The 22673-nt window shown below is 48.7% G+C and overlaps 1 protein-coding gene across 2 annotated transcripts in view; it reads right to left on the minus strand.

Annotated features, from left to right (window-relative positions):
- MYH9 (myosin heavy chain 9) overlaps positions 1–22673 on the minus strand; it is a 100498-nt gene that overhangs the window by 36948 nt on the left and 40877 nt on the right. For both annotated transcript variants that reach the window (XM_066358262.1, XM_066358261.1), the window contains exons 3-10: positions 21448–21604; positions 7764–7791; positions 6933–7026; positions 2820–2912; positions 2238–2301; positions 1562–1660; positions 1040–1183; positions 143–238 (exon numbers count right to left, since the gene is read on the minus strand). In XM_066358262.1, coding sequence (XP_066214359.1) covers positions 143–238; positions 1040–1183; positions 1562–1660; positions 2238–2301; positions 2820–2912; positions 6933–7026; positions 7764–7791; positions 21448–21604 — 775 coding nt within the window. The remainder of the gene's footprint in view (positions 1–142; positions 239–1039; positions 1184–1561; positions 1661–2237; positions 2302–2819; positions 2913–6932; positions 7027–7763; positions 7792–21447; positions 21605–22673) is intronic.

Consider the following 22673-nt stretch of genomic DNA (forward strand, 5'->3'; position numbering starts at 1 on the left):
TTTACAAAAAGTACAGAGTAATAGCCAGCCATAAAACATATAAAGTTAAAAAGAAAGTGAAGTCTGGAATTTCTACAAGACTTTTTGCTAATCCAAGGCCAGGCACTGGACCCATACTTCAATGGGAGGACCACAGTGTTACCTGTGTTGTCTGGCATGGATGCCTGGTCAGTGTTACGTTCCTTCTTGAAGACGATGTTGCCAAGCTGAAGAACCCCTGAGATGACTCGCAGCAAGCCTGGGATGAAACCAAAGGCAGCTCAGAACCGGGCAGGGGGTGGAATAAGCTCTCAGTGGGCCTTGGTCTAGTCCATGGGGAGGGCCCAGCAGACTTGAAGGCTGACTGCCTCCCTGCCAGTGAGGCTCTGTTTCAAGGACTTCTGACAGATCTCAGCTTGGGCAACCCTCTGCTTAGATATGAGCTGTGTTCCCAACACTTCTAAATGTGGAGCAAGGATATGCCTCTATCCCAGGGGCCACTGTCTGTTTTTATAAACAAAGTTTTATTGGAACACAGGCAAGCCTATACTATCTGTGGTTAAGCAAAGGTGGCTCCAACCTTAATGCTAGGGAACAAGTGCACTCTCTCCACAACTTTTCTAAAATGAGGCCTCAAAGCTCTCTTCATTCTCCCTCTAGGGAAATAAGAAGACAGGCAGGCTCCACACTGCTATTCATTGTAAGCCTTCCCAATGTAAAGATCTCAGCCCCAGCCTCTTCCACACACCAATGAGACAGGACAGGAATATTCTACTTTCAGCAAATGACAAGAACTGCAGCAGTGGACCCAGACCCTGGCAGTTAAGCACCTGGCCTTTGTTCCCCTCTGTGTACTATGGGGAAAAAATAACCCTGAAACTTAAACCTGACGTACCATCTCCCACACACTTAGGGTCTTCCTCCCGGTCTCTACATTGCTTTCCAAGTCAGAGCCAAATGGAAGCCCTCTCAAGCCCATCAGCTGCTCTGATGCTCAAGAGGTCGTGATGACCAGCCTCTGGCCTTCCCTCCCTCACCCACAGGAGAGCCAGCCCCATACCCATTTGCTCCTCTTCTGGGATGCCCATAATCCTCATGGCCTCCATGGTCTCCTGGAACATGTCTTTGTCCTGCTGACCGGGAATGGTGACGTGCCCATTGGACAGAAAGCGGTATTTGTTGTATGGCTCCAACAGGAGATCAGCTATAAGGAGTGGAGGGCAATGGTGGTCAGTGAAGTGCTGAAACCAGAGGCTCCAGTCAATACTGAAACATCAGAGGTTTGGGAGACTGGGAAGCGCCCTTAAGTCCCGGGAACTGTGGAGTAGACAGCGTGAGACTGACAAACAAGAGCCTTTGTGGCTCGTAATTTACAGCTGCACATGTGACCCGCCCTGGGTTTTCTCTCTGTGGTAAAACAGCGGCTGAGTCCTCAGGATGGTCCAGAAAACAGAACTCATCTGGCTTCTCCTCCCCAACCCAAGGCCAGAGCTTTCATTTCCCAACTGGAGTGTGTGGGCCAGTTGCAGCAGGAGCCCCAGTGCCCAGCAGCCATGTGTCAGGCAGTGGGCCCACTACTCACTCTTCAGGTGTTCTCCAGCCCCAGACAGGAGATAGTAGAAGATGTGGAAGGTCCGCTCTTCCTTGGCTTGGCGAATAGCACGAGATTTCTCTAAAAGATCTTTTTGCAAACATTGAGGAGTTGTGCAAGTTACTGGAAGGTAACCCCTGCACTTTCCTCTACGTCCATCAAAAGCCACAGAACTTCACCAGGTGCAAAGAACATCAAAACAGCCAAAGTAAAAGCAAACTCTCTTGGCTCTATCCTTCAAGAGGTGTGGCTTATCCAAAGAACAGCTTTTGTACTTGGGAGCCTGGGAGCCTTGTCTATTTCAAGGGCTCCCTTCTCATGAACCAATGGAGATCTAAGACTCCCACCAGCAAAGACTATAATGCTAGTGCAGGAGAGAAGTAAATTAGCATTCATCCCAACTCCATCCCTCTGGGTACCACTCTGGATAGTCTTCAATAGTCCCATCCAATTTGAAGCTGAACTTTATCCTGCCAGTAAAGAAAAACCTAGCTCTAAGTTGGGTTTTGAATGAGCCTCTCCTGGTTCTCTTCCTGATGCCACAGATGAGGTGTCATAACAAGCCCATAAAAAGAAACTGCTGGAATCAGGAAGCAGCTTCTTCTCCATCAAGGTCATTTCCCTCCCCTCTAAACCTAGCACTCATTACAATTAACCACAAGGATACAAGTCTCAATATTGGCTCCCACGATGTAGCCATTGACATCAAAGTTGATGCGAATGAATTTGCCCTGAGGAAAGACAATGAAAGGATCAGAGGCCCATCCCCCAGTACCTATCTCTAGCTGGTAAAGGCTGGAGGGAGAAAACCAAAGATTATGTCCATGTGTCTGGCCGCCAGGGGCCGTGCACCCCACACCACACAGTACTTAGGACTCAGGAGTGCCACAGTGCTTCAAGTCTGGAACCAGGATGAGGTCCCCTCTGCACAGAGGAAGAAGTGTTCCTCACTGCCTGCTCAGGCCCTGGGTTCTAACTGGTTACTGGCTACAACGGGATAATCAGGGGGACCAACAGTGACTCTCCACTCCCTAGCTGGTTTGCTGTCACCTGGTAGAAGCAGTTACTTATGCAGGTGACCACCAACTGGAGTATGACCCAGACTACTCCACAGGGCAGGTTCAGGAAGCACCAAGTCTGAATCTTCCTCACTTTTAAGTGAGAGCACCCAGTTGGAGGTGACATGTGCTAAAAGCTCTGAGTAAGAGCCTCTGCCCCATGAGATAGGAAACAGCCAGCCGATACTCACAAATCGTGAGGAGTTGTCGTTCTTCACAGTCTTGGCATTCCCAAAGGCCTCCAGGATGGGGTTGGCCTGCAGCAGCTGTCGCTCCAGTTCGCCCTGGAAAGGAACCCAGAAGTGCAGTGAAGGCCAGGCAGTGGCTCAGGCTGCCAAACCTGCTCCACCAGGCAGAGGGGACAGTGGCAAAGCCATGTCTAAATGCCCAACATGCCTGGAACAAAGGCTTCCGGTGGCCCTCCATGCCAGCCTCAGCGTGGTCTCTGTGTCACTCAAGAGCAACCTTCCTGCCAGGCCTCCAGAGACTTGACTGGTTTGAATTAGTTCCCTGGACTGATTGACCAGCGGCCCCAAAAAGGGAAAGCGGTGGCTCCCCCAGCTCCAGGAACCTGGTACAAGGACCCAGATCAACCCCGGGGAATGCACTGAAGGGCAGCACGTGAACCAAAGAGACACGGGGGCATCGTTCCTTCTCTGTGACAGTCTCCATCCCAGGTACACTAGTCTCCCTCTGCCCTCCTTGTCTTTGTCTCCACTCAACATGCCACATATTTTCCCATCTCAAAGGATAGATCTACAAAAGACACAGCTCATCTCATCCATGTCCTAATAAACTCTGCATTTACCTTGCTGGTCCCCTGTCCGCCCCCAAATCAGCTCCCAGCACAATAGGTATCTAAACATGGGATCAATAAGGATTCTGAACTGTTTATCAACACCAATAAACTCTATCTGTTGTCTCAAGGTGCTTTATGGTTTACAAAAAACTCCCTTACGCCTTATGCTCTCATGATACCCAGGTTAGGCAAACAGAATAGCCCCATTTCACAGAAGAGTAAAACTGAGATTGAGGGAGGGAGAATGATCTGACTGAAGTTATGCAACTATCAACCAGCAAAGCAGGTACTGGAATTCGAGTCTTCTACCAATAGCTGTCAATCACTGCCATTTTACCACCCTGTCCCACCCACCTTGGGGGCTCTACCTGTCAGGTCAGATCACCTTTGGAAGCAACCATTGTCCTCCCAGCAGGCTAGATAATAACTGACACAGGCTGAGGGAAATATGAATCTCATTCACCTTAATACTGGGTACCCTCTAGAGGAGAAGAAGACCACACAAGGGCCAGGAGGGGTTCCGTATTTATTAGCAAGGCTGGAGCCAAGCCAGGATTTTATGGGGAAAAGGCTGCCTGTGGGTGATGAAAAGGAAGCCTGTTAGTAGCAGGAGCTCCCAGGACAGTCATGAACTACAGCCTTCCAGGCACACCTGTCACAGACAAGACCTGCCTGCAGAGTGCTAAGGATGCAGGAAGCCCACCAGAGACCAGAAGGGGTCCAGTGGCCCAGTAGAACTACCTCGTCCCAGGCCTGAGGGAGTCTCTTATTCTCAGACCATAAGCTAAATGAAAGAGAGTCAGAGCAGCCAGGTCAAGGGTCAGGGGTCAAACACCCACAGAGCAGGGCTCCCTATGTGCCTGGCACCAGCGGTCACAGCACACTAGACTGCCATCCCTGGGACTCTGGCAGGCCGGGGAAGTCAGCAAAGCAGCCCATGGGCCAGAACTAAGCGCTGCTCCCCCACTCACTAAAACATTCCTCTCAAAACACAGGCCAGGTAGCCAGGCTGCCAGGCTGGCTGAGCTACTCCCATTCCTGCAGACAGATGGGGGCATGGCCTGACTACAGCCTGCACTGCCTTGGCTTGGAGGCCAACCTAAGGCCTCTGTCTTGGGACCATAGGCTATTGCCACGGAACGCATCACTGCCAGACCAAACTTGGGAGCAACCATTTGGGATCCCAGAGACCAGCTCCCTGCTGACAATAGTAATGACTAACCTTTATCAATACCTAACTGGGCACAGAGAAGACTTTTTTTCCCCAATGAAATTTGTGTAATATGAAATTAGGGGGTACTATAGGTAACGTATGTGCAGAAGGTTTGAAATTATCCATCTGGTTTCTAAAGGGCATCACTGGGTGGTGTTTCTGACAGTGGGCTACCACTAGTGCATAAAACAAAGGGGGAGGGGGATAAAGGTCACTGCTCAGACTATGGAAGTCTTTCTGGGAAGTCCCTGCACTCAGGCTCTACTTTGCCAGCCTGCAGCCCTGACAAAGCCCAGCCTTCTCACAGCAAGGTGAGGCCTACGTTGTCCCTGTAGGTGGTCTTGGAATGAGCAACTGACTCGCTCTCTGCAAGGGAGAGAGAGAGAGCTCTGCCAGAACATGCCATGACAGGCTTCAGAACGTAATAGCAGTAAACCAAGTTCAAGAGTGTCTGATGGCCCAGCTGTATATAGAAAACCACCATACCGTTTCAGGCAAGGAAATCAACCAAAGTGGTCGATGCCTTTACAAATGAGGGCCTGAGCAGTGATCAGAAACCAGAGGCAAACTCTTCAATCACTGTGGTTGAACTTGGAGTTAGGGACAGGGTGCCCATCACACACTGAAGCCTGAGAAAGGGGATGTGACAATACCATTTCCACTTATCAACCCCCTCCTCCACAGGCCATCTTATCTCAGTGCTGGGGGCCTGCCTGCCTTCCCCCCCTGCTGCTGGAGTTCCAGAACTAATGCAAATGGGTCTACATTCCTGCTCTCTAACTTATCTCAGCAGGGACTCCAAGGTCACCCTCCAGAGATCCAGGCACATACTAGGCATTCAATAAATAGTTTGGAAATGGTTTTTATAGTGAATTCAAAGATGGAAAACCACAGTGAGAGAACTCCTAACCTCGCAGCCCTGTTTTAAAAATAGGTCTCCTAAAAAATGGAAAATGGGGTGGGGGTGGAAAGAGGGAGCAAAAAAAAACTTTATTAGTTTCTAAATATAACTCCTGATGCCCCATGGAAAAAGATTCAGAATGTCTTGAGAAGTTTGGCACATGAGAAGTTACTTTTGGTTCCATTCCAGAAGACTGTACTCATTAGGACATTCTGCAGGACACACCCAGGTCTGCATGCAAAGGGACACACACCACTACTTACTTCTATACGCTGCACACAGCACCCCTGTAAGGGGGGGCTGCCCAGATGGCGCAGTTCCCCAGGCAGCTTGAGGGAACACCACGGACAATCAGATGTGACAGGGAAGTTTAAGAGTGTGTGCTTGGGAGAAAGAAAGATAGCACCACACAGGCATGCTTAAGACTGATCGCCCCCAACTCTGGGAAAGTCCAGTGGAGGCCTTCCAGACACTGCTTCTGACCAGCACAGTGGTGGCAGGTGAGAGGGCTGGTCATCTCCATCTGGTCTGCGACACAGAGCATGTGGGGATCCGGGAGCAAAGACTGCCATCCCACCGTGCCTCGGTTGGGGTTCCACACAGGGCATTTCAGCTGTCGTGCGCGTGGGGAATTATGGGCAGGACTGGAATTCCTGAGAACAGCTAGGTGATGAGGCCCATAACCATTCTGCAGAAGGCGTTATTTCAGAGTGCACAAGAAGTCATTGAGTGTCACACCCAGCCCCCCTCCTCCCAATACAGTCAGTGAGTCGAGCCTATGAGAAGAGTTCTAGCTGCAGAAAGTGACAATGGTGTAGAGTGAAAAGCTGCTTAGGAAAAAATACGTAATTCAAGGCCACACGATGATCAGAACACGCATTCCCAGTGCAGAACGTGCAGTAAACGTGCAGCTCACCTAGCGAGGACACTGCTGAATTCGACCATAATCCACCAAGAGGGAGAGGGGGAAAAAAGGGAAGTGAGATGACTTTCTGACTGCCCTTTCTCCCTTTGTTGGGGAACTGTCCACCCAAAGGCACTTCAACAGTAGGGAAAAAGGGCAAGGAGTCAAATGCAGGCCTGCCAGAGATTCTGCAAGTCTCCATCAGCTTGAGAATCAACTTTTGGAATCTCTTCTGAACTCAGAGGTGGAGGCCACACAGCAATTAACTGCCAACCCTGGTGGGCTCCAGTTTCCATAGCAACTCAGAAAGTTGGGAGGCCAGGGGAGAAATGAGCTGGCTACCAGTGGACCCACTCCCAAGACAGCCATACTGCAGCTTCCATGAAAGCAGGCCCAGCCCCTGCTTCATTCCCCAAATGCTCTCATTTTAAGCTGATCCATGAAGCACTAAATGATCTTCCTCATGGGGGGGAAGGTCCCCACTCACCTGGTCCTTCTTGCTCTTATGTGAGGAAGCCACATGAGCCAGATACTGAATGACTTTCTTGGTGTTCTCTGTCTTGCCAGCTCCAGACTCACCCCTGCCAAGACAGCCAAGAAAGTTCTCAGGGGAGAGGTGGCCAAATCTTAGGTCCCTTCCTAACTGCTTGCTCTACTGCCACCTACCATTCTGTTAAGTGCCAATGAGGGGCCCAACACCTAGTGGCAGAAAAGGGGACAGGCAAATAAATGCTAGTTCTGAAATTCTCACTCAGGCTATTTCCCATGGCCCACTGCCTGCCCTGGTCACTTGGCAGCCTTTGCATCCAAATGTCTTCGGAATCAGTTTGAGGCAGCTGTTGACTCAGGGGTCAAAGGCACTTATACATGTTCCTTTAAAACTGCACTTGACTGAATGTTCTGTACCACTAATTCCCTCAGCAACAGGGTTTATTTATCTCCTTGGTAAGTTCAGAGGATGAGGCCAAGAGGTCCACTGTCTACTTCAATCAGGTAAAGAAAGCCATTGCTCAGAGCCAGGAGTGTGTGCCAGCAGAGCCACAGTCATCAGCCACACTCTGCTGAGAAGACTCTTGCTTTTCGTCTCGGATATAAACCCATCCCCTGCCCATCAGCTTCTTTGAAGGGGGCGACTAAATCTTTGCCCATGATATATAGCTCATCCATGCTGTGGGACCACTGAGCAGCCCATCCCGTGGGGAAGGGACAAGGCTTAAGCTGGGAATGGAACTCGTCCACCTAGGTTTTAGTAGGAGTCCTCAGAATAAGAGCAGATCGAGGTGACATGTGGCCCCGTCATCCTGACAGAAACACTTACGTGCACAAAATGGACTGGTCCTCTCGGTCTGAAACAAAGAAGACATCAGGTTAACTTGTGCTAGATACAAAAGCCTCCCCGCCCCCACTTCTGAAGAGCTGTCCACCTCCCAAGAAGAAAGCCTCGAATGCTGCCCTTGCAGAGGGTCCTCTGCAGCAGCTGACACATGCTGATTCTATGCCTCACTCAGAGGAGGAACATTCCTAGGTGGCAGCACCACTGGGTGGCCGCTCCCTCATCCAGAAGCTCCGACTACCCATGCTCACTGCCCTTCCCGCCCCTATGACACCAGAAATAGTTCTGTCTCTCTCACAGTCAATCTATGAAAAGCTCCTCAGGAGTCTACTTTTCTGAGTGCTAAAGTGGAGCTTTCCTTGTGTGTTTATAACTGGGGGTTCAGGCTGTTAGAAATCAGGCCTGTGGCAAGTGTTTCACATATTGTCCCCATTTAAGTAAAGAGCACTAGTTAAAGGCTGGGTGAGGGGTGTGGTAGACAAGGCTGGCTTTGCAATGGGACAGCCCCAGGACAAGATGCTGCCTTGGTCACACACACAGCCTCCGAGGGCCCCAGCCTCTTTGTGGGATGGGGGATAATAGCATACATGTAAATAACGCATGAAAGCACCAGTGTGGGATCTGACATGTGGAAATGCTCAATAATGTTAGTTTAGAGAAAGCTTGGAAAAAACAGAAGCTCATCAAATCACAGCTTCTGACCAGTTTTGTAACAACTCTTAGCAAGTAAGGATATAAACAACTCACTCCCCTTGGGAGCAGGAGAATCAGCAATACCCATACTTTGAAGCTAAGTTTGACAGAAATGCTTTAAGACCTTCGGGCTGACCTGTGTCAGTGCTAGGTGTCCAATTTTAAGCAATAACTGAAAATACAAACTCATTTTTTCCCCTTTTCATCTTACCCATGGAACATTCCCAGCCTGCTTTAAGTCAGATCAGCCTGAATCCAGGACCATGCTACTTACTAATATTTGAACTATTAAGAGGTACTTAATTCTCTAGTCTCAGTTTCCTTTTCCATAAAGTAAATATGCCTCATATCCCTGGGAGGATTAGTTTGAAGATCAGAAATGAAACATGAAAGGGATCTGCATGGTACCCTGTAAGCAGAATGCACTCCATGAAGGGGCAAGCGGCCTGTTTACATCCCCATCAGGAAGCCGCCCTCCTGGAGTGGCAGTGCCATGGTCAGGGGAGAAGTACGTATAGCTGTTAGAACAGGTGCTGGATAGAAACCAACGATGGCCACCTGGAAGGACACACTGGCTCTCACTGTCCAGCCAGGACCCTGCCAGATGAGGCTTTGGGAAGATAACTCACGGCTTCCTGTGTGCATGGCCTCAGGACACAGATTTGCAGACACACCACTAGGTCTCCTGCCTCTTGGCAAGGTGAGCCCCAGAATGCCTGATCTCACAGCCCACAGAGGGGAGGAAACATTAAACCTCATACCTGACAAACAGCAGCTGCCTTCCCACCTCTGCAGCCTCCCCCGTTCCCACTAATAAATAACAAAGTGGGTTACAAAGGAAACTTAGCCATGTACCTTCACAGAACCCATCTCCCTCAGTCCTGCTCTCCACTATGCAGCCACTCAGAGCAGGCCCCAGCGGGGCAGCAAACAGGCAGCTCTCCCACAAGGCTGCCACCAGGCTGAGGCAATATCCGTAAGATAAGCAAAAGGAAGAAGGCTAGGGAAGACACAGTTTCCATCGGCTGCCCCTACCTAGCACAGTGTGGTGACTGAGAAGGATCTTGGACACAGTTGACACAGTTGTGATCTGGGGCCCCAGCTCCCCCACTGCATCCTCCTGGGCCAGCCCTAACTACAGGCATGTTCAGTCACGGCTCATAAGCCGGCAAGACTGTACCTGCACGTGCTGGCAAGTTGTGAGACAGCAGCAGCCAACCGTACCATAAAAGGAAACATCGCCATCCCTTCCAGAGGAACCGTTTTCCCAGAACTGTTTAGACCCAATCCCTGGGATGGCTGGAATTCCTCTAATTGTGTGAGGAGTCAAGATGTTTGGCTGCCAAACAACAGGAAGCAGAGCCCCCCCCCCCCCCCACAGACACACAGGTGCACATGCACACAGTGACACATGCATACACGGACATAGACAAGCTGCACATGGACACACGTGCAAGGCACATGCATGTGCACATACAGGTTCAACAGGTACACATGTAACAGATGCACACACAAGGATATGCACACACTCAAATTCCAATTCCAAACCAAACTCATTATGGAACTTCCATGTACCCCACCCCCAGCTCTTCCTCTCTTCTAACCTTTCACCTCCAATCCCTGAAGCCAAGTTAGTACTGTCAACACAGCCTAAAAAAAAAGACTGCAAAACTTTCATTTTTCACATTAAAGCCTTAACTTGCTTTGCCAGACATTTGGGCAAATGCTTTTGCAGAGAAAAACTGATGGGAAAAAAAAAATGATGGAAGGCCTATCTCATTTCCTCAACTCTTGTCCCCACCAGTCGGTGCCCCAAGTCCACCTGCCTATAATGAATGACAAGGTGGCCCCTTAGACCCATGGACCCTTACATCTGGAAAGGTCTTTACAATGCTTAACAGTAGTTTTGAATCTGTTATCTTGTGGCTTTACAATAACCTTAGGAGGTAGATAAGGCAGGCACTGTCCACTTTGTATGAGCCCTCTCACAGCAGTTTTTCTGTTTTGCTCTTGAGTTCAGAAGTGTCTCTTCTGGGCAGTGGAATAGTTAGGATTGTTAGCTACCAGTCAGCTCGCCTCCTGACTCAGTTTACTCTGCTAGACCCCTAGTACATTCCAGTAAGGACCTTTCTTAACACTCACTCACTCTATAAGATCTTATCCACATAGTCATCTCACGGGACTGGGCCACCCGAGAGTCCAGCCCACTGGATTGTTTTGGCTCAAGTCCTTATTTGGGCCCATATGGACTAACAGCTTATTTGAAAACGCCCTTCCTTCCTCTGCACCAGAGCAGACAGACAAACAGACAGGAACCCTGTGGCCCAGACCAGAAAAATGCACCCCTCCACCAGAGACAACCCTGTTCTGGGAAACAGGATCCCTGCCGGGATGAAGGCCTTTAATCTGACTTCAGAGATGAAAACCCCTTCTGCCGAGCCCTCCCACCATGCGGGTGGGGTAGAGACAAGATTATGACACTCTGCAGTGGTTTTCCATGCTTTTAAAAGAAACAGCAGCCTTTTCTCAGATAAAATCTTCCCGAATCTCCAATATGAAGAATAGGTGATGAAATCCAGAGCTGCTTGGGAGGTGGAGACAGGGTTCCTTCCAGCTGGTCCCTGTGTCTGAGGCAGTGATATCAAGGAGAAAGCCACGGGCTGTGTGCTCCAGAGCCCTGGTTCCAATCCTTGCTCTGCACTCCGCCTCACGACGCCTGCCTCCTGGACCTCTCGGCATCAGAAGGCCGGCTTGCTGGCAGGGCCACTCTGAGGACTGAATGGAGTGGGTACCTGATACCTGCAGCACAGCACAGCTGCTTAGACACTGTCCTTAACCTGAGCCCACCGCACCTCTCAGCTATCCACTGCACACACTCCTTGGAACAACAATGAGAAAAGTTTTCAGTTACACATTCAGTGATGAAGCCATTTCCTCTCCTGATTTTTATTTTAAACCCCAAATATCCTGAGGCCTTTGGGAGCTGAAGCACATATTGAAATGGACAAGTGTTTCTGGGCAGCTCAGAAGGCCCCCACTCAGGTGGGCAGAGGCGGCACCTGACCAAAGGTATTTCACCCCAGGTTCAGATTTATGCTAGGGGCCTTACTGTTCACTTCCTCTGTGAAAGAAGCTGCTGATTCTTGTCCATAAAAGGCTACGAGGCTCACACAGCAGTGATATCAGCCTCGACAGGAAGTGCAGAAGGAAGAGAACGGGGACTGGTTCACCAACAGCTGTGGCCTGGGGGCTGACTCATCGGAACGCTCACTAAGATAATGCCTCCTGCTTGAGGTTCAGCCAAAGCTGCTCTCTCGGGGGTAAAGCTGGAAGAGCACCCTGCCCCAAGATCTATCTTCAGGTCAACCACATTTTTTGAGGACAAGAAAAAATGACACAAAGGGCAGATTCAGGTTGGGTGACAGGCCTGCATGGGGTGAGACTAATGGAATGAACCATGACAAATGGGACTGAAACTTTTCCCCACCAAGAGGTCTGTCTTTCACAAAAACTGTAGAGCTGACCCCTGGGTCACTCACTGTGTGAGCCCCTGCTTCATGTTGCCTAAGATGGGAAGCCTCAGGCTGCCAGAGGCTAACTCCTGGTCTCCCGAGTTCCTTCCCCTGAAAACCTCACATGAACGGAAGCAAGCTCCCAATGGGCTGAAGTGCAAGTACACTCAGGCCAAAACCAAGTATAAAATGTGGAGAGACAGCTTGACCAGACGGTGGCGCAGTGGATAGAGCATCAGCCTGGGACGCTGAGGACCCAGATTCGAAACCCAAGGTCACTGGCTTGAGCACGGGCTCACCCAGCTTGAGAGCGGGGTCACTGGCTTGAGCATGAGATCACAGACATAACCCCATGGTCGCTGACTTGAGCAAGGGGTCACTTGCTCTGCTGGAGCCGCCTGGTCAAGGCACATAGGAGAAGGCAATCAATGAACAACTAAGGAACCACAACAAAGAATTGATGCGTCTCATCTTTCTTCCTCTCTGTCTGTCCCTATCTATCCCTCTCTCTCTCATTAAAAAACAAAAAACAAAAAAACACACACATACACACACACACACAAAACATGGAGAGAGAGAGACCTGTGAGTTCAAGCACGGAACCTGGGGGCTGGGAAGACCCTAGAGGGCATCTAGTTCCACCATCTGTCATGATACTGTGCCCCAAGAAACCCAATGACTTGACCAAAGTCACATAAGCCAGGCCAACAACTCAGACCTCTGGACGCTGCACACTTCCCCATAGAGCTCCTACAGGGCTGGGCACTGTGCCACCAGCAGCCCTGCCTCAGTGCTGCAGAGAAAGGGTCATCCACACTCATAAAGTGTCATATGGGGCCTTGCAAGCTGTTTGTTACTTTCTCCAAAGCCAACCCAATTCATGAGCTTGGGTCAAAAGCACTTGGGAAGCAGAAAGGTGAAAAAAAAACAAGTACAAAGAAAGCTTCACATTAGTAGAGGCTGCAGGTGAACATGGGCCTCAGAGGCCTGTGTCATGGAGCCTCTGGTTGCCTTCTTGCTTATTTGTCAGGCAGTGAGATGTGGGCCCCCTGCTGGTGGCTCCAAGCACACAACATGGTAACTGATAATGTCTCTCCAAGGCACAAAGGTAGGCCCCAACCAGGGAGATGCAGGGTCAGCAGCAACCCAAGCCAGCAGCCAGCTCCACCCACACTCCTAGGTATGGCTGTGGTGTGAACCCTACTGAGGAGGCCCCAGTCTGCAGTTACAGGAGGCAGAGCACGGGCAGCCCTTCCCACCAGGCTCCCTTGATAATTAGAAAGAAGCCCAAGGAACTGCTCATAGTTTTCATTATGTCAGAGGTAAGCAAGGCCCCCAAGCAAGCGTGCTCTCATCCAAAATGCATCTAGCAGCTCACACAGGTGAGCTCCCAGGGCAAAGGCAAATCTGCCAGAAACCAATATAAATTGTTTATCCACTTTTCCCAAGGGTGGGGCCAGGAGTGAGAATGTTCTCCTGTGAGGCAGCTCTGATAGGTTTGTCAGGGTGAAGGAAAATTTGAAAGCCTCACGTGAGTGTTGACAGCCCAGAGCAAATGCCACCAGGATACTGGGAGGGAACCGACAGCCTGAGGTCAGTTCTGCCCCGATCTTCAACAACATTTCCTTTGGAGAAAAGGAAAGACAGGCAGGAGAGACCCTGGCTGAGTGCTGTGCAGAGAGGTGTAAGCTACAATCACAGGTCTACAAAGGGTTGGGCTCTCACTGGGGGTGAAAGAGGAGGACAGGAGAGAAGGACAACAGTGCATAAACAGGGAACAAGACAGACACTGCCAGGCAAAGCTCAGGACAAACTTGGCTCGATGTTGGAGCATAAACAGCCCTGCAAAGAGAACAATGGGCTCTGCGAAATGCCCTTTCATGGGTTGGGTCAAACTTGAGGCAGAATACCAGGAACTTTAATGCTAGGAGGTAAACAATAATGGCACATGAAAATGCTTCCTGAAGAAGTCAGGGGCTCCAGTCACCTTAGAGAAGAGGCAATCAAATGAAGTGAAAGGTCAGAATCTGATCCCAGAGCATGGCTTCCTTCCTTGGCTTTCAGCTTAAACTTCTTCCCTATTGTATTTGTGGACCAGTTCGTCTTGGAGAAACAAGATCTTCATCAAGAGTCACAAAGCCCAGTTAGAATGACATCCTGAGCCCAAATCAGCACTGTTTGTTTGCCAAAAGAACACCTCGAGTGGATGCTGGGCCAACACCTTGGTCAAGACTAGAGGAATTTTATAGAAGCCACTTACAGAATCCTTACTTTTATCCCTGCAACTTTCAGCTCTCTTTTCTCTAATTTTAGGGAATTCTTTTTCTCATCTGAATATTTAATCCCAGAAATCAGGCAGGGGAAGGAAAGCACCCCTTTCCTCTGAACACATCCCCGACATAGTACAGCATGGCCCTTCTGGATTCTCAGAGCCAGCACTTGACAGGACAGGAAAACGGGCTGGTAAGCAGTGTTTACCATGGAGCAAGAGAGGAATACGACCACTAGGCGGTTGAAAGCCCAAAGCAGCTTAGCCATTACAGACTTTGCAGGTGAGTTTTTGTGGTTTATTTTGGGGGAGTAGTAACAGAGACACTGGGCCAAGTTTCCAACCACCCCCAAAGTTTCAGGTTCCAAGGGGGCACTTCTTTCTTAGCTCCCACTTCAGTCAGCCCATCACAAAGCACCATGGGCCTGTTGGGTTGGATTAAAAACAAAACAAAACAGCAAGCCCAAAGGTGAATTCCTGAAAAGGATCCATTAACCACAGATTCCTCTTCTAGAAAGGAGATTTTATAGAAATGAGACTGACAGACATTGATTGACCCATTATAATTAAGCAGCCTCATTCCAGGGCTGGGCTTTCCTTCCGGGGGGCATGATCAAGTAGTCTGGTAGGGCTGGCTCTAGGAAAGTGCCTTCTGATCTGGGCTCGATGTCTGGGAGTGGGCCCAGGGCTGCTTGTCACAGAGCCCCTCCAGTTCCGCACCAGCACATCACTTCATTGATGCTGAAGAACCAACTCTAAAGCACACATGACATTCTCCAATAGTCCCACCATGTTCTTCTGAAGCCCCATGGAGACCACATTGACCCAAAGGTCCACTCTGGGTCTACAGACTAGATCAAGCATGTTGGAAGCACTGTCTGCTGGCACATGCCTGTGTTATATGGTCACTGCAGGGAAGAAAGCTTTTACAAGCTATTTCCAGTGCATGCTGCTACCCATAGCGTGAACTCACAGGATGCTCTCTGAGGAGAGTAAGATGCTCTCCTTGAAGAAGCATCTGGTTATCCCTTCACTAAGCAGTGGGGCATGGACCGAAGGAAGCACAACTTGTAAGCAGGGACAGTCCAGAAGCTGCACTGCCAGACTGCTCTTGCTACCAACTAAGGGGCACTCACCACAAACCAGAAGCCTTCCTTAATTCTTACAATAACCTTGCCAAGAATGTTGCATTAAGCCCAAGAGATAGGCAGGAAAACAAGGCCCAGAGTACATAAAGCGAATTTGCCAGATCCCAGTGAAATAGGGAAGTGACAGAGTCAGAATCGGACTCAAATCAGTCCAAACCCCACACTTTCTTGTCCACACCATACTTCCTATTCACATAGCAAGTGTGTCCCTAAAGCCAAGGTCCCACTGACCCATTTTGGCGAACTATCACAGAAGGCTATGTCATTATAGTCCCTTGCATCCTCAAGGCTAAGGGCGCTGCCGCCTCTATGCTAGACTCTCACTCTCCTCCTGAATGAAGTTTATTTACCAGCCTCTTGAGATAGGCCCTTGACCTCCTCCAGGCAGGGTCATGACCAGCACACAATAGGTGCTCAGCTAACTCCCGCAACCATGTGCAGGCACAGAGCACAGCCCTCAGGGTGAGCCAAGACTGCCTCCATAGCACACACAGGCACACAACCCAGCTCAGATCTCCCTGCAGACAGCAAGCCTTTGTGTGCCCATGGCTGGTGGGGCAAGCCTCCTGGCCAGCACATTCCTGCTTAAGTAGAGTCATCACATCTGTGGCTTCCTCAACTGACTGGCCTGGTGAGTCTGTTCAAAGTCATGCTTTACTGTACCTCTGAAGCATTCCCCAACCTCTCACCAGCATAGCACTTTTCCTCAGAAAGACCCTGGAAAGCAGACAGCTCCTCGGGAGCAAACACCACCAGAGCAGAAGGAATGTGGAGAGGGGAAGGAGAGCCGCTCCTCCTCCACACACCAGCCAGAGGAATGAAGGGCAACAGCACCCCTGGGGGCAGCAGTCAGGGGACCCTGGTTTCTAGATCTGACTATCTCCGGGCCTTTGGACAAGTCAGTTAACATTTCTGGGCCTGTTTCTTGTTCTGTGAATTAGAACTGTTATACTCAGATGTAAAGATAGAACTAAAATTCTACCCTTCACTGTTTACACCAAAATGTGAGGAAACCACTGAGAGGGATGTGGACACTCATCAGGCACTTTGAGCAACTGGTTGGTGACCAACTACTTCTGGTGCAGCTTCCGCTGAGAAGCAGAGCAAAGGGTTAAACAGTCCTTGGATTAGTTTAGGCCTGGAATGAAAGCAGACCCTGCTGCCACGCCCCCAGAAATGCTGGGGAGCTCATTAAAATACCATACAGCCACTGAAAGTGAATGGGCATTCTAACTAATTCACATAGAAGAGGGTTCTTTTTTTCCTAGTCTTACTGGGGAGATAACTGGGCTCAAGTCAAATTCTTTAGCCAGTTCTGTAAGAACACGTCCACTTTTACCCAGAGAGGAAGACCCAGAAGGCCTGACCCCAATGAAAGCTAGGAGCACCATTTCCCAGCACAGTCACACCTTTTACAGACCATGTGCTGCTTCGGCCAAATTCCCCAGGCAGCCACTTGTTCCTGCCCTGGACGGATTCCTATTCCCTGCTAGCGCTGATGTCTGCCTAGGAAGGGGCAGCTACACAGAGCTTACACTCTCATCCTCCCAGCCTGATAGTTCATGTTTTACAGAATCGGATGAATAGGTTCAATCCCCAAGACAGGAAGACCCATTAACAGCCATGACAACAAATTAACCAAACAGAAAAGCCAAGGCTGGGAGGGTAAACCAACTATGTCACCGCAACTTTAATTAAACCCAAGGCTGAAGATGAAAATAACAAACAAAACCGTGCCAGGCATGTCTGGGCTGCACTATAACCACTATTGACCCACACCTGCCAGCCTTTCCACAGGATCTGACCACCATGGTGTCTTTCCGACCAGCCCAGGCCTCAGCATCCACACCTTCCTCTGAAGTCTCAAGACACCTGCTGCTCTCATGTTGGCACCAGGTATAGGTAGCAACTTGTCCTATTATAAAGCTATGGCCACAGATCTCTGTGTAAACATGTCTCATCTCCCCACTTAGATTGCCAGGGCCTCCAGTGCCAGAAAAAGATACTAAACTTCTAGATATTCTAGTACTTCCTATCGCTTATTTCCATGGTATAATGCAGAGCACCATATGCTGCCACACCCCATCCCATGTCCATGGCAGACAGCACTAATCTATCCCAGAATTCTTTGGCATTGAATCTCAGATCCTTGCCAAGATAGGGCTGGGGAAGCCACTACTCACTAATGGGAGTCGACACTCAGAGTAACACCAACTGCAATGCTTAGTCCAGTCGTTCTCCAGTGGGGGCAATTTTGCTCCCTAGAGAACATTTGGTAGCAATCAATGTCTTGGGACATTTTTGGTTGTTACAAATGGAGAGGGAGGGTAGTACTGACATATATTGGGTAGAGGTCAAGATGGTGCTAAACAGCTACAATACACAGGACAAGCATCTCACCCCCAAAAGAGAATTATCTGACCCCAAAGGCAAGTGCCAAGTTTGAGAAATCTTTAGATAGAGTAACCATAATTTATCATCTAAACTGGGATATTTCTGAAAGTGAAAGGGGCACTATTAATACTAACTTCAGAACAACAGGCATAAATCAGGACTTATAGGCAAACCCAGCATTTAAGAGATGAAAAACAGAGGCAGGTCCCCTGGAAGGGTCAAAAAGCTCATCTCATAAAAGTCCCCTGACAAAGCCACCAACTACCCTATTTGTCAGAATAAATGCCAGTATGTCATAAGCCACAATCAGCAGAAAGGAAATTTTTTTCCACTTGTTTAAAGGAAAAGCAGAAAAGGTACTGTCTAGCCACGCCTTTTACGGTGTGACTGGAAGAGAACAAGCCTGCCCCTTCCAAAGCCAGGGGGGCAGCTCTCCAAAAGAGAAGAACTCATCCTAACAGCTTGCTGACCCCAAGGTTCCCTGCTGACACCCGACTTGGGATGGGAACCAAAGACTCCTCCCAGGAACTTTCTTTACTAAAGAACCATCTTGTCATAACAGGGGCAACTTCTGTTAATTAACTTCCTCCCTGCCCCAAGAACAAGAGACCTATTGCTAACTGTTTTGCAGGTCAACTGTGTACAACAAGAGGAACTTGGAAATGTCCTCAGTCAACATGGGAGCGTAAGAACTACAGCGAGTCCAAAATCAATCTGAAGGTGAGTGAAAATTTGACTGAAGGTTAGATAGTATGTGAACCCAGCACCTGTACAGACCAGTGGGTCCTTAGTTCCCCGTGCACACAAATGAATTTCCTATCCTGTCTCCAGAAGATGAAAACACACACCAACTGCCCTCATAATTTGGGGTAGCTCCTCGGTTCCTATCAAGGACATTCCATTATGGCCAAGACTTCCTGGTCAGCACAAAGGAAAGCTCCAGCCCTCTGCACAGTCTTTATTTTTTAGAATTATCTCTAACTTGAAGAGCTGACTTTTTCCCCTCATTTTTTTGTTGTTATTGAACAGATAAAACACGAATGCATCTCTTTGGGAAAGAATCCAATAAGTCGTCAGGAAGGCCAGTTCCAAGAAAGCCCACTCCTGGTGCCACGCTTTTATCATTACATTATTCTTGTCATAACAGCTTGTCTATAAATGAAGAAAGCCTGCTCAACAGGACACAGTTCAAGTCCAGCATCCAAGTGTGGGAGCATTCCTGATTCAGTAGTGCAGAACTTAAGACTTCAGGATGCACTTCTTGCACTTGGCCAATGAAAAGAGCCAGGAGAAAACTGACTCATAATCTCTAAAGACAGGACTCAGGCTCTTTTGGAATCTCAGAATGTTTTTCCACCAGACTGCTTTAGTCAGCACTTTGAAACAGACATACAACCTTAAAACTAAAGGACTGGCTTCCTCAAGGAATTGAAATAGATGTGAACATAAGCCAAAGGCTAGGCCAAATTTGTACATCATATGTAATTTACCAAGTTTGGCAATGAAACACCCTCTGCACAGCACTGTGTATGTAGTTCAGACAGATCCACAACTGTCATTTTATTTATTTATTTATTTATTTTTATCTATTCATTTTAAGAGAAGAGAGACAGAGAGAAAGAAGGAGGAAGGAGCAGGAAGCATCAAGTCCCATATGTGCCTTGACTGGGCAAGCCCAGGTTTTGAACCAGCGACCTCAGCATTCCAGGTCGACGCTTGATCCACTGCGCCACCACAGGTCAGGCCCACAGCTGTCATTTTAAACTACTAAACCAGAGATAAAGGTATTAACACAACAAGATTCATTACTATCACTGCCTAGATCAATTACAAAGTTTAAAGAAACAAAGGATGCACATGAATAGGACATAAAAAACCAGTATCAATATAAAATATAAGAATATAGCCCTGCCTGAAAGTTGGGCTTGACTTCAAATTACAGTAAATGGTGTCTGGCTAAACTCTGAGAATATAAAGGCAATGCCAGTCCTGTCCATGTCTAGGAGAGAAAAACAAATATGTAAACACTTAATTCAAATAAAGTATTAATAAGGGCTCTTATGCAAATCAAGCCCAGATAGCTTCCCTGAAGGGCAGTAATGCTTCAGTTCTGTCTTTAACAAAATGGGAACGTGCCAGGCAATGCAGGCAGAAGGAACAGGCATGGCAGTTTGGAGCAGAAAGGCCTGAGGAAGGACTCCCATGTAGCTGGGAAGCTGCAGGTGGGAAGCCAAGTACAGTGGTACTGTGTGCTGCTAGAGAATTTGAGTGTTATTCTGGAGGCAACAAGAAGAGTTTTGAAGATTTTTCACAACTTCGAGTTGCAATTTTCGTTTTTTTAAGAGTTGGTATTTGCTCAAATTTGCTTTCCAGAAAGATGACCCTCTGGTGGAAGCACAAAGGGCCCTAAAAAGTGATGATTTAAGACACCAGAGCAATCATACAAACAAAAATTTGTGAGATCCTAAACTAAGGTCATAACCATGTGGATAAGAAGAAAAAGGAGCCTGACCAAGTGGTGGCGCAGAGGATAGAGCGTCGGACTGGGATGCAGAGGACTCAGGTTCGAGACCCTGAGGTCGCCAGCTTGAGCGCGGGCTCATCTGGTTTAAGCAAAAGCCCACCAGCTTGAACCCAAGGGTCGTTGTATGGCTCTCATGGAATTACATCTTAAAATATGTGGTGTTCATGGCTCTCTCAGTCAAAAAGGTTCCCGACCCCTGGTATAGAAGGTGCTGAATGACTGGGGGGAAAGAGGCAAGAAAGAGAGAAGAGTGCAAGATGAGCCCAGTTCCCGGCTTGGATGAATGGCCGAATGGAGAAATGGAGCTGGTAGCAAGTGGGATCAAATCACAGTGCCAGTCCTCAGCCAGAAAGTGATGAAGAAGTTTCCTGAGTGAACGGGGCCGGCATCCAGAGGAACATGTAGAGTGAGTGGACAAGACCGTGAGGAGCATCAGTGCGTGGGGAAGGGGAATAACAAGAAAGAACTACATAGATGGGGAGGGCAGAAATTAGAGGAACCAGAGAGGGTCACAGGAAGGAAGGGCTTTTGAAAAGTAATGGTCAAAATTGTCCAATGCTGGGGAGAGGGTAAAATAAGAACTCGTGAGTACAACAGATTTCCCAATCGAGAAGTGAGGGTGACCTTTGTGGGACAGTCTCAAGAAGTGGTGGGGCCAGACATACACAGATACTTCCTCTAAAAAGACTCTGCTGTGATAAGATATAGAGAGCTAGAGTGGGGTACACAATTCAGGAGAACTGTTGTGTGTGTTTTTTTAATGAGAAAAACTCAGCATGTTTCCAGACTGTGGGGAAGTGAGAAAGAGATGAAAAATAAGGAGGGAAGGGAGTAACTGGTAGAAAAAGGAGCCCAGAAGTGAGAGGAGGATTGATATAGGAGCTTTTGACAAAATGAGAAATTGGGAGATTAAGGCTTCTAGAACTTTCTATCAACATATAAACATGTCAGCTGATAGCTATTGGTCCTGACTCTCAGACGACGGCTTATAGACCTCCACAATGGATGGCCCCATCACCAGCCATCCCTTCATATCCAGCCACGAGATCACTGACTAGTAAGTGAGCACCTGCGAAAGTGTCAGCATGGCTGCAGGGAAGTCAGCGACTGGAACACCCACGACACTCACCTTGCATCATACTCCTGTAGGCGGTGTCTGTGATGGCGTAGATATGAGGGGGCATCTCATGTCTCTTTTTGCCCTTGTACATGTCCACAATTTCTTCAGAGTAGATGGGCAGGTTCTTATAAGGATTGATGACCACACAGAACAGGCCTGAATAGGTCTAAAGAAAAGCAGCAAATAGGAATGGGTTAGGAAGTCTCATTCTCAGTGCTGTGCAAATGTGGCAAAGATCTGCTGCCTCTGAGGCCCCCCAGTCAGCCTGATATGAAAGTCCTCCTGAGGCCCCTCACTCTCTGGGCCCCCCCTGCTCAGCAGACCCACTGCTTGTGTGGGGGCACCAGCACCATCTCTGCTCTTTCGGTGAGGGTCCTCCCTCAATGGCATGACAGTTACAGGCTTTGCATGTCGATGAGTGAGTGCATCAGGCAAGATCCATGGTAAGTTTCGTAAACAGCACAAGTCCAATTACAAAACTCAGTTTCAAGGACAAAAAGAGATGTTTGTCATCATGCGATGCCCAAAGAGAAAAGGATTCAGCTACAGCAAGCAAACTGTAGAAACACAAATTATTCTACCCTGAAGGACTCTCAGAGACATTCAAGCCTAAACTTTCCTAGCACTGGAAAGAACTCAGTGTGCTCTTCACTCAACTAGATCTTTTGTGGGCTAGTAGATCACAGACAGATACCTCCTTCCCCAGAATCTTCTAGATATTAACATAAAAATCTCCCAAAACTTACCACTTTCATGTCTCCTGTGAGCCTGCTCTAAGACTCAGGTCTTTTAAGGGGAACCAAATTAATCAATACCCTTAATGTGAGGCATTCCAAAATACACTCAGTACTCCATGTCTGACTTGACCAGGTTAAAATCAGATCCTGGAGTCACATGTCCTGAGGTCAAATCCCAACAAAGGCAAATCTCTTAACTTCTCTCCCTATATGCCTCATTCTGTAAAATGGGGACAGAAGAAAGCCAGTGAAGCGAGGCCCGGGTGCCTTGAGTCACACACACCTGCAGCCCCAGGCAGTTAATGACAGAGCTGGGAGCAGCCCCAGTCTCACAGTCCAGTGTAGACCTCCCTGGTCATGGAGGCCAGTTCTCTGAGCTCCTCACATATTTTTGTTGTTCTTGTTCAAGCGGCCTCCACCTTCACTGTCCAGTTCATCCCTTGATCCAGCAGTAGCCATCCTCTGAGGGCCTATACTATGGGTCAACTCCAGACCCTT

The sequence above is a fragment of the Saccopteryx leptura genome, chromosome 1 (assembly GCF_036850995.1).
Source record: "Saccopteryx leptura isolate mSacLep1 chromosome 1, mSacLep1_pri_phased_curated, whole genome shotgun sequence".
In the NCBI taxonomy this organism is placed as follows: domain Eukaryota; kingdom Metazoa; phylum Chordata; class Mammalia; order Chiroptera; family Emballonuridae; genus Saccopteryx; species Saccopteryx leptura.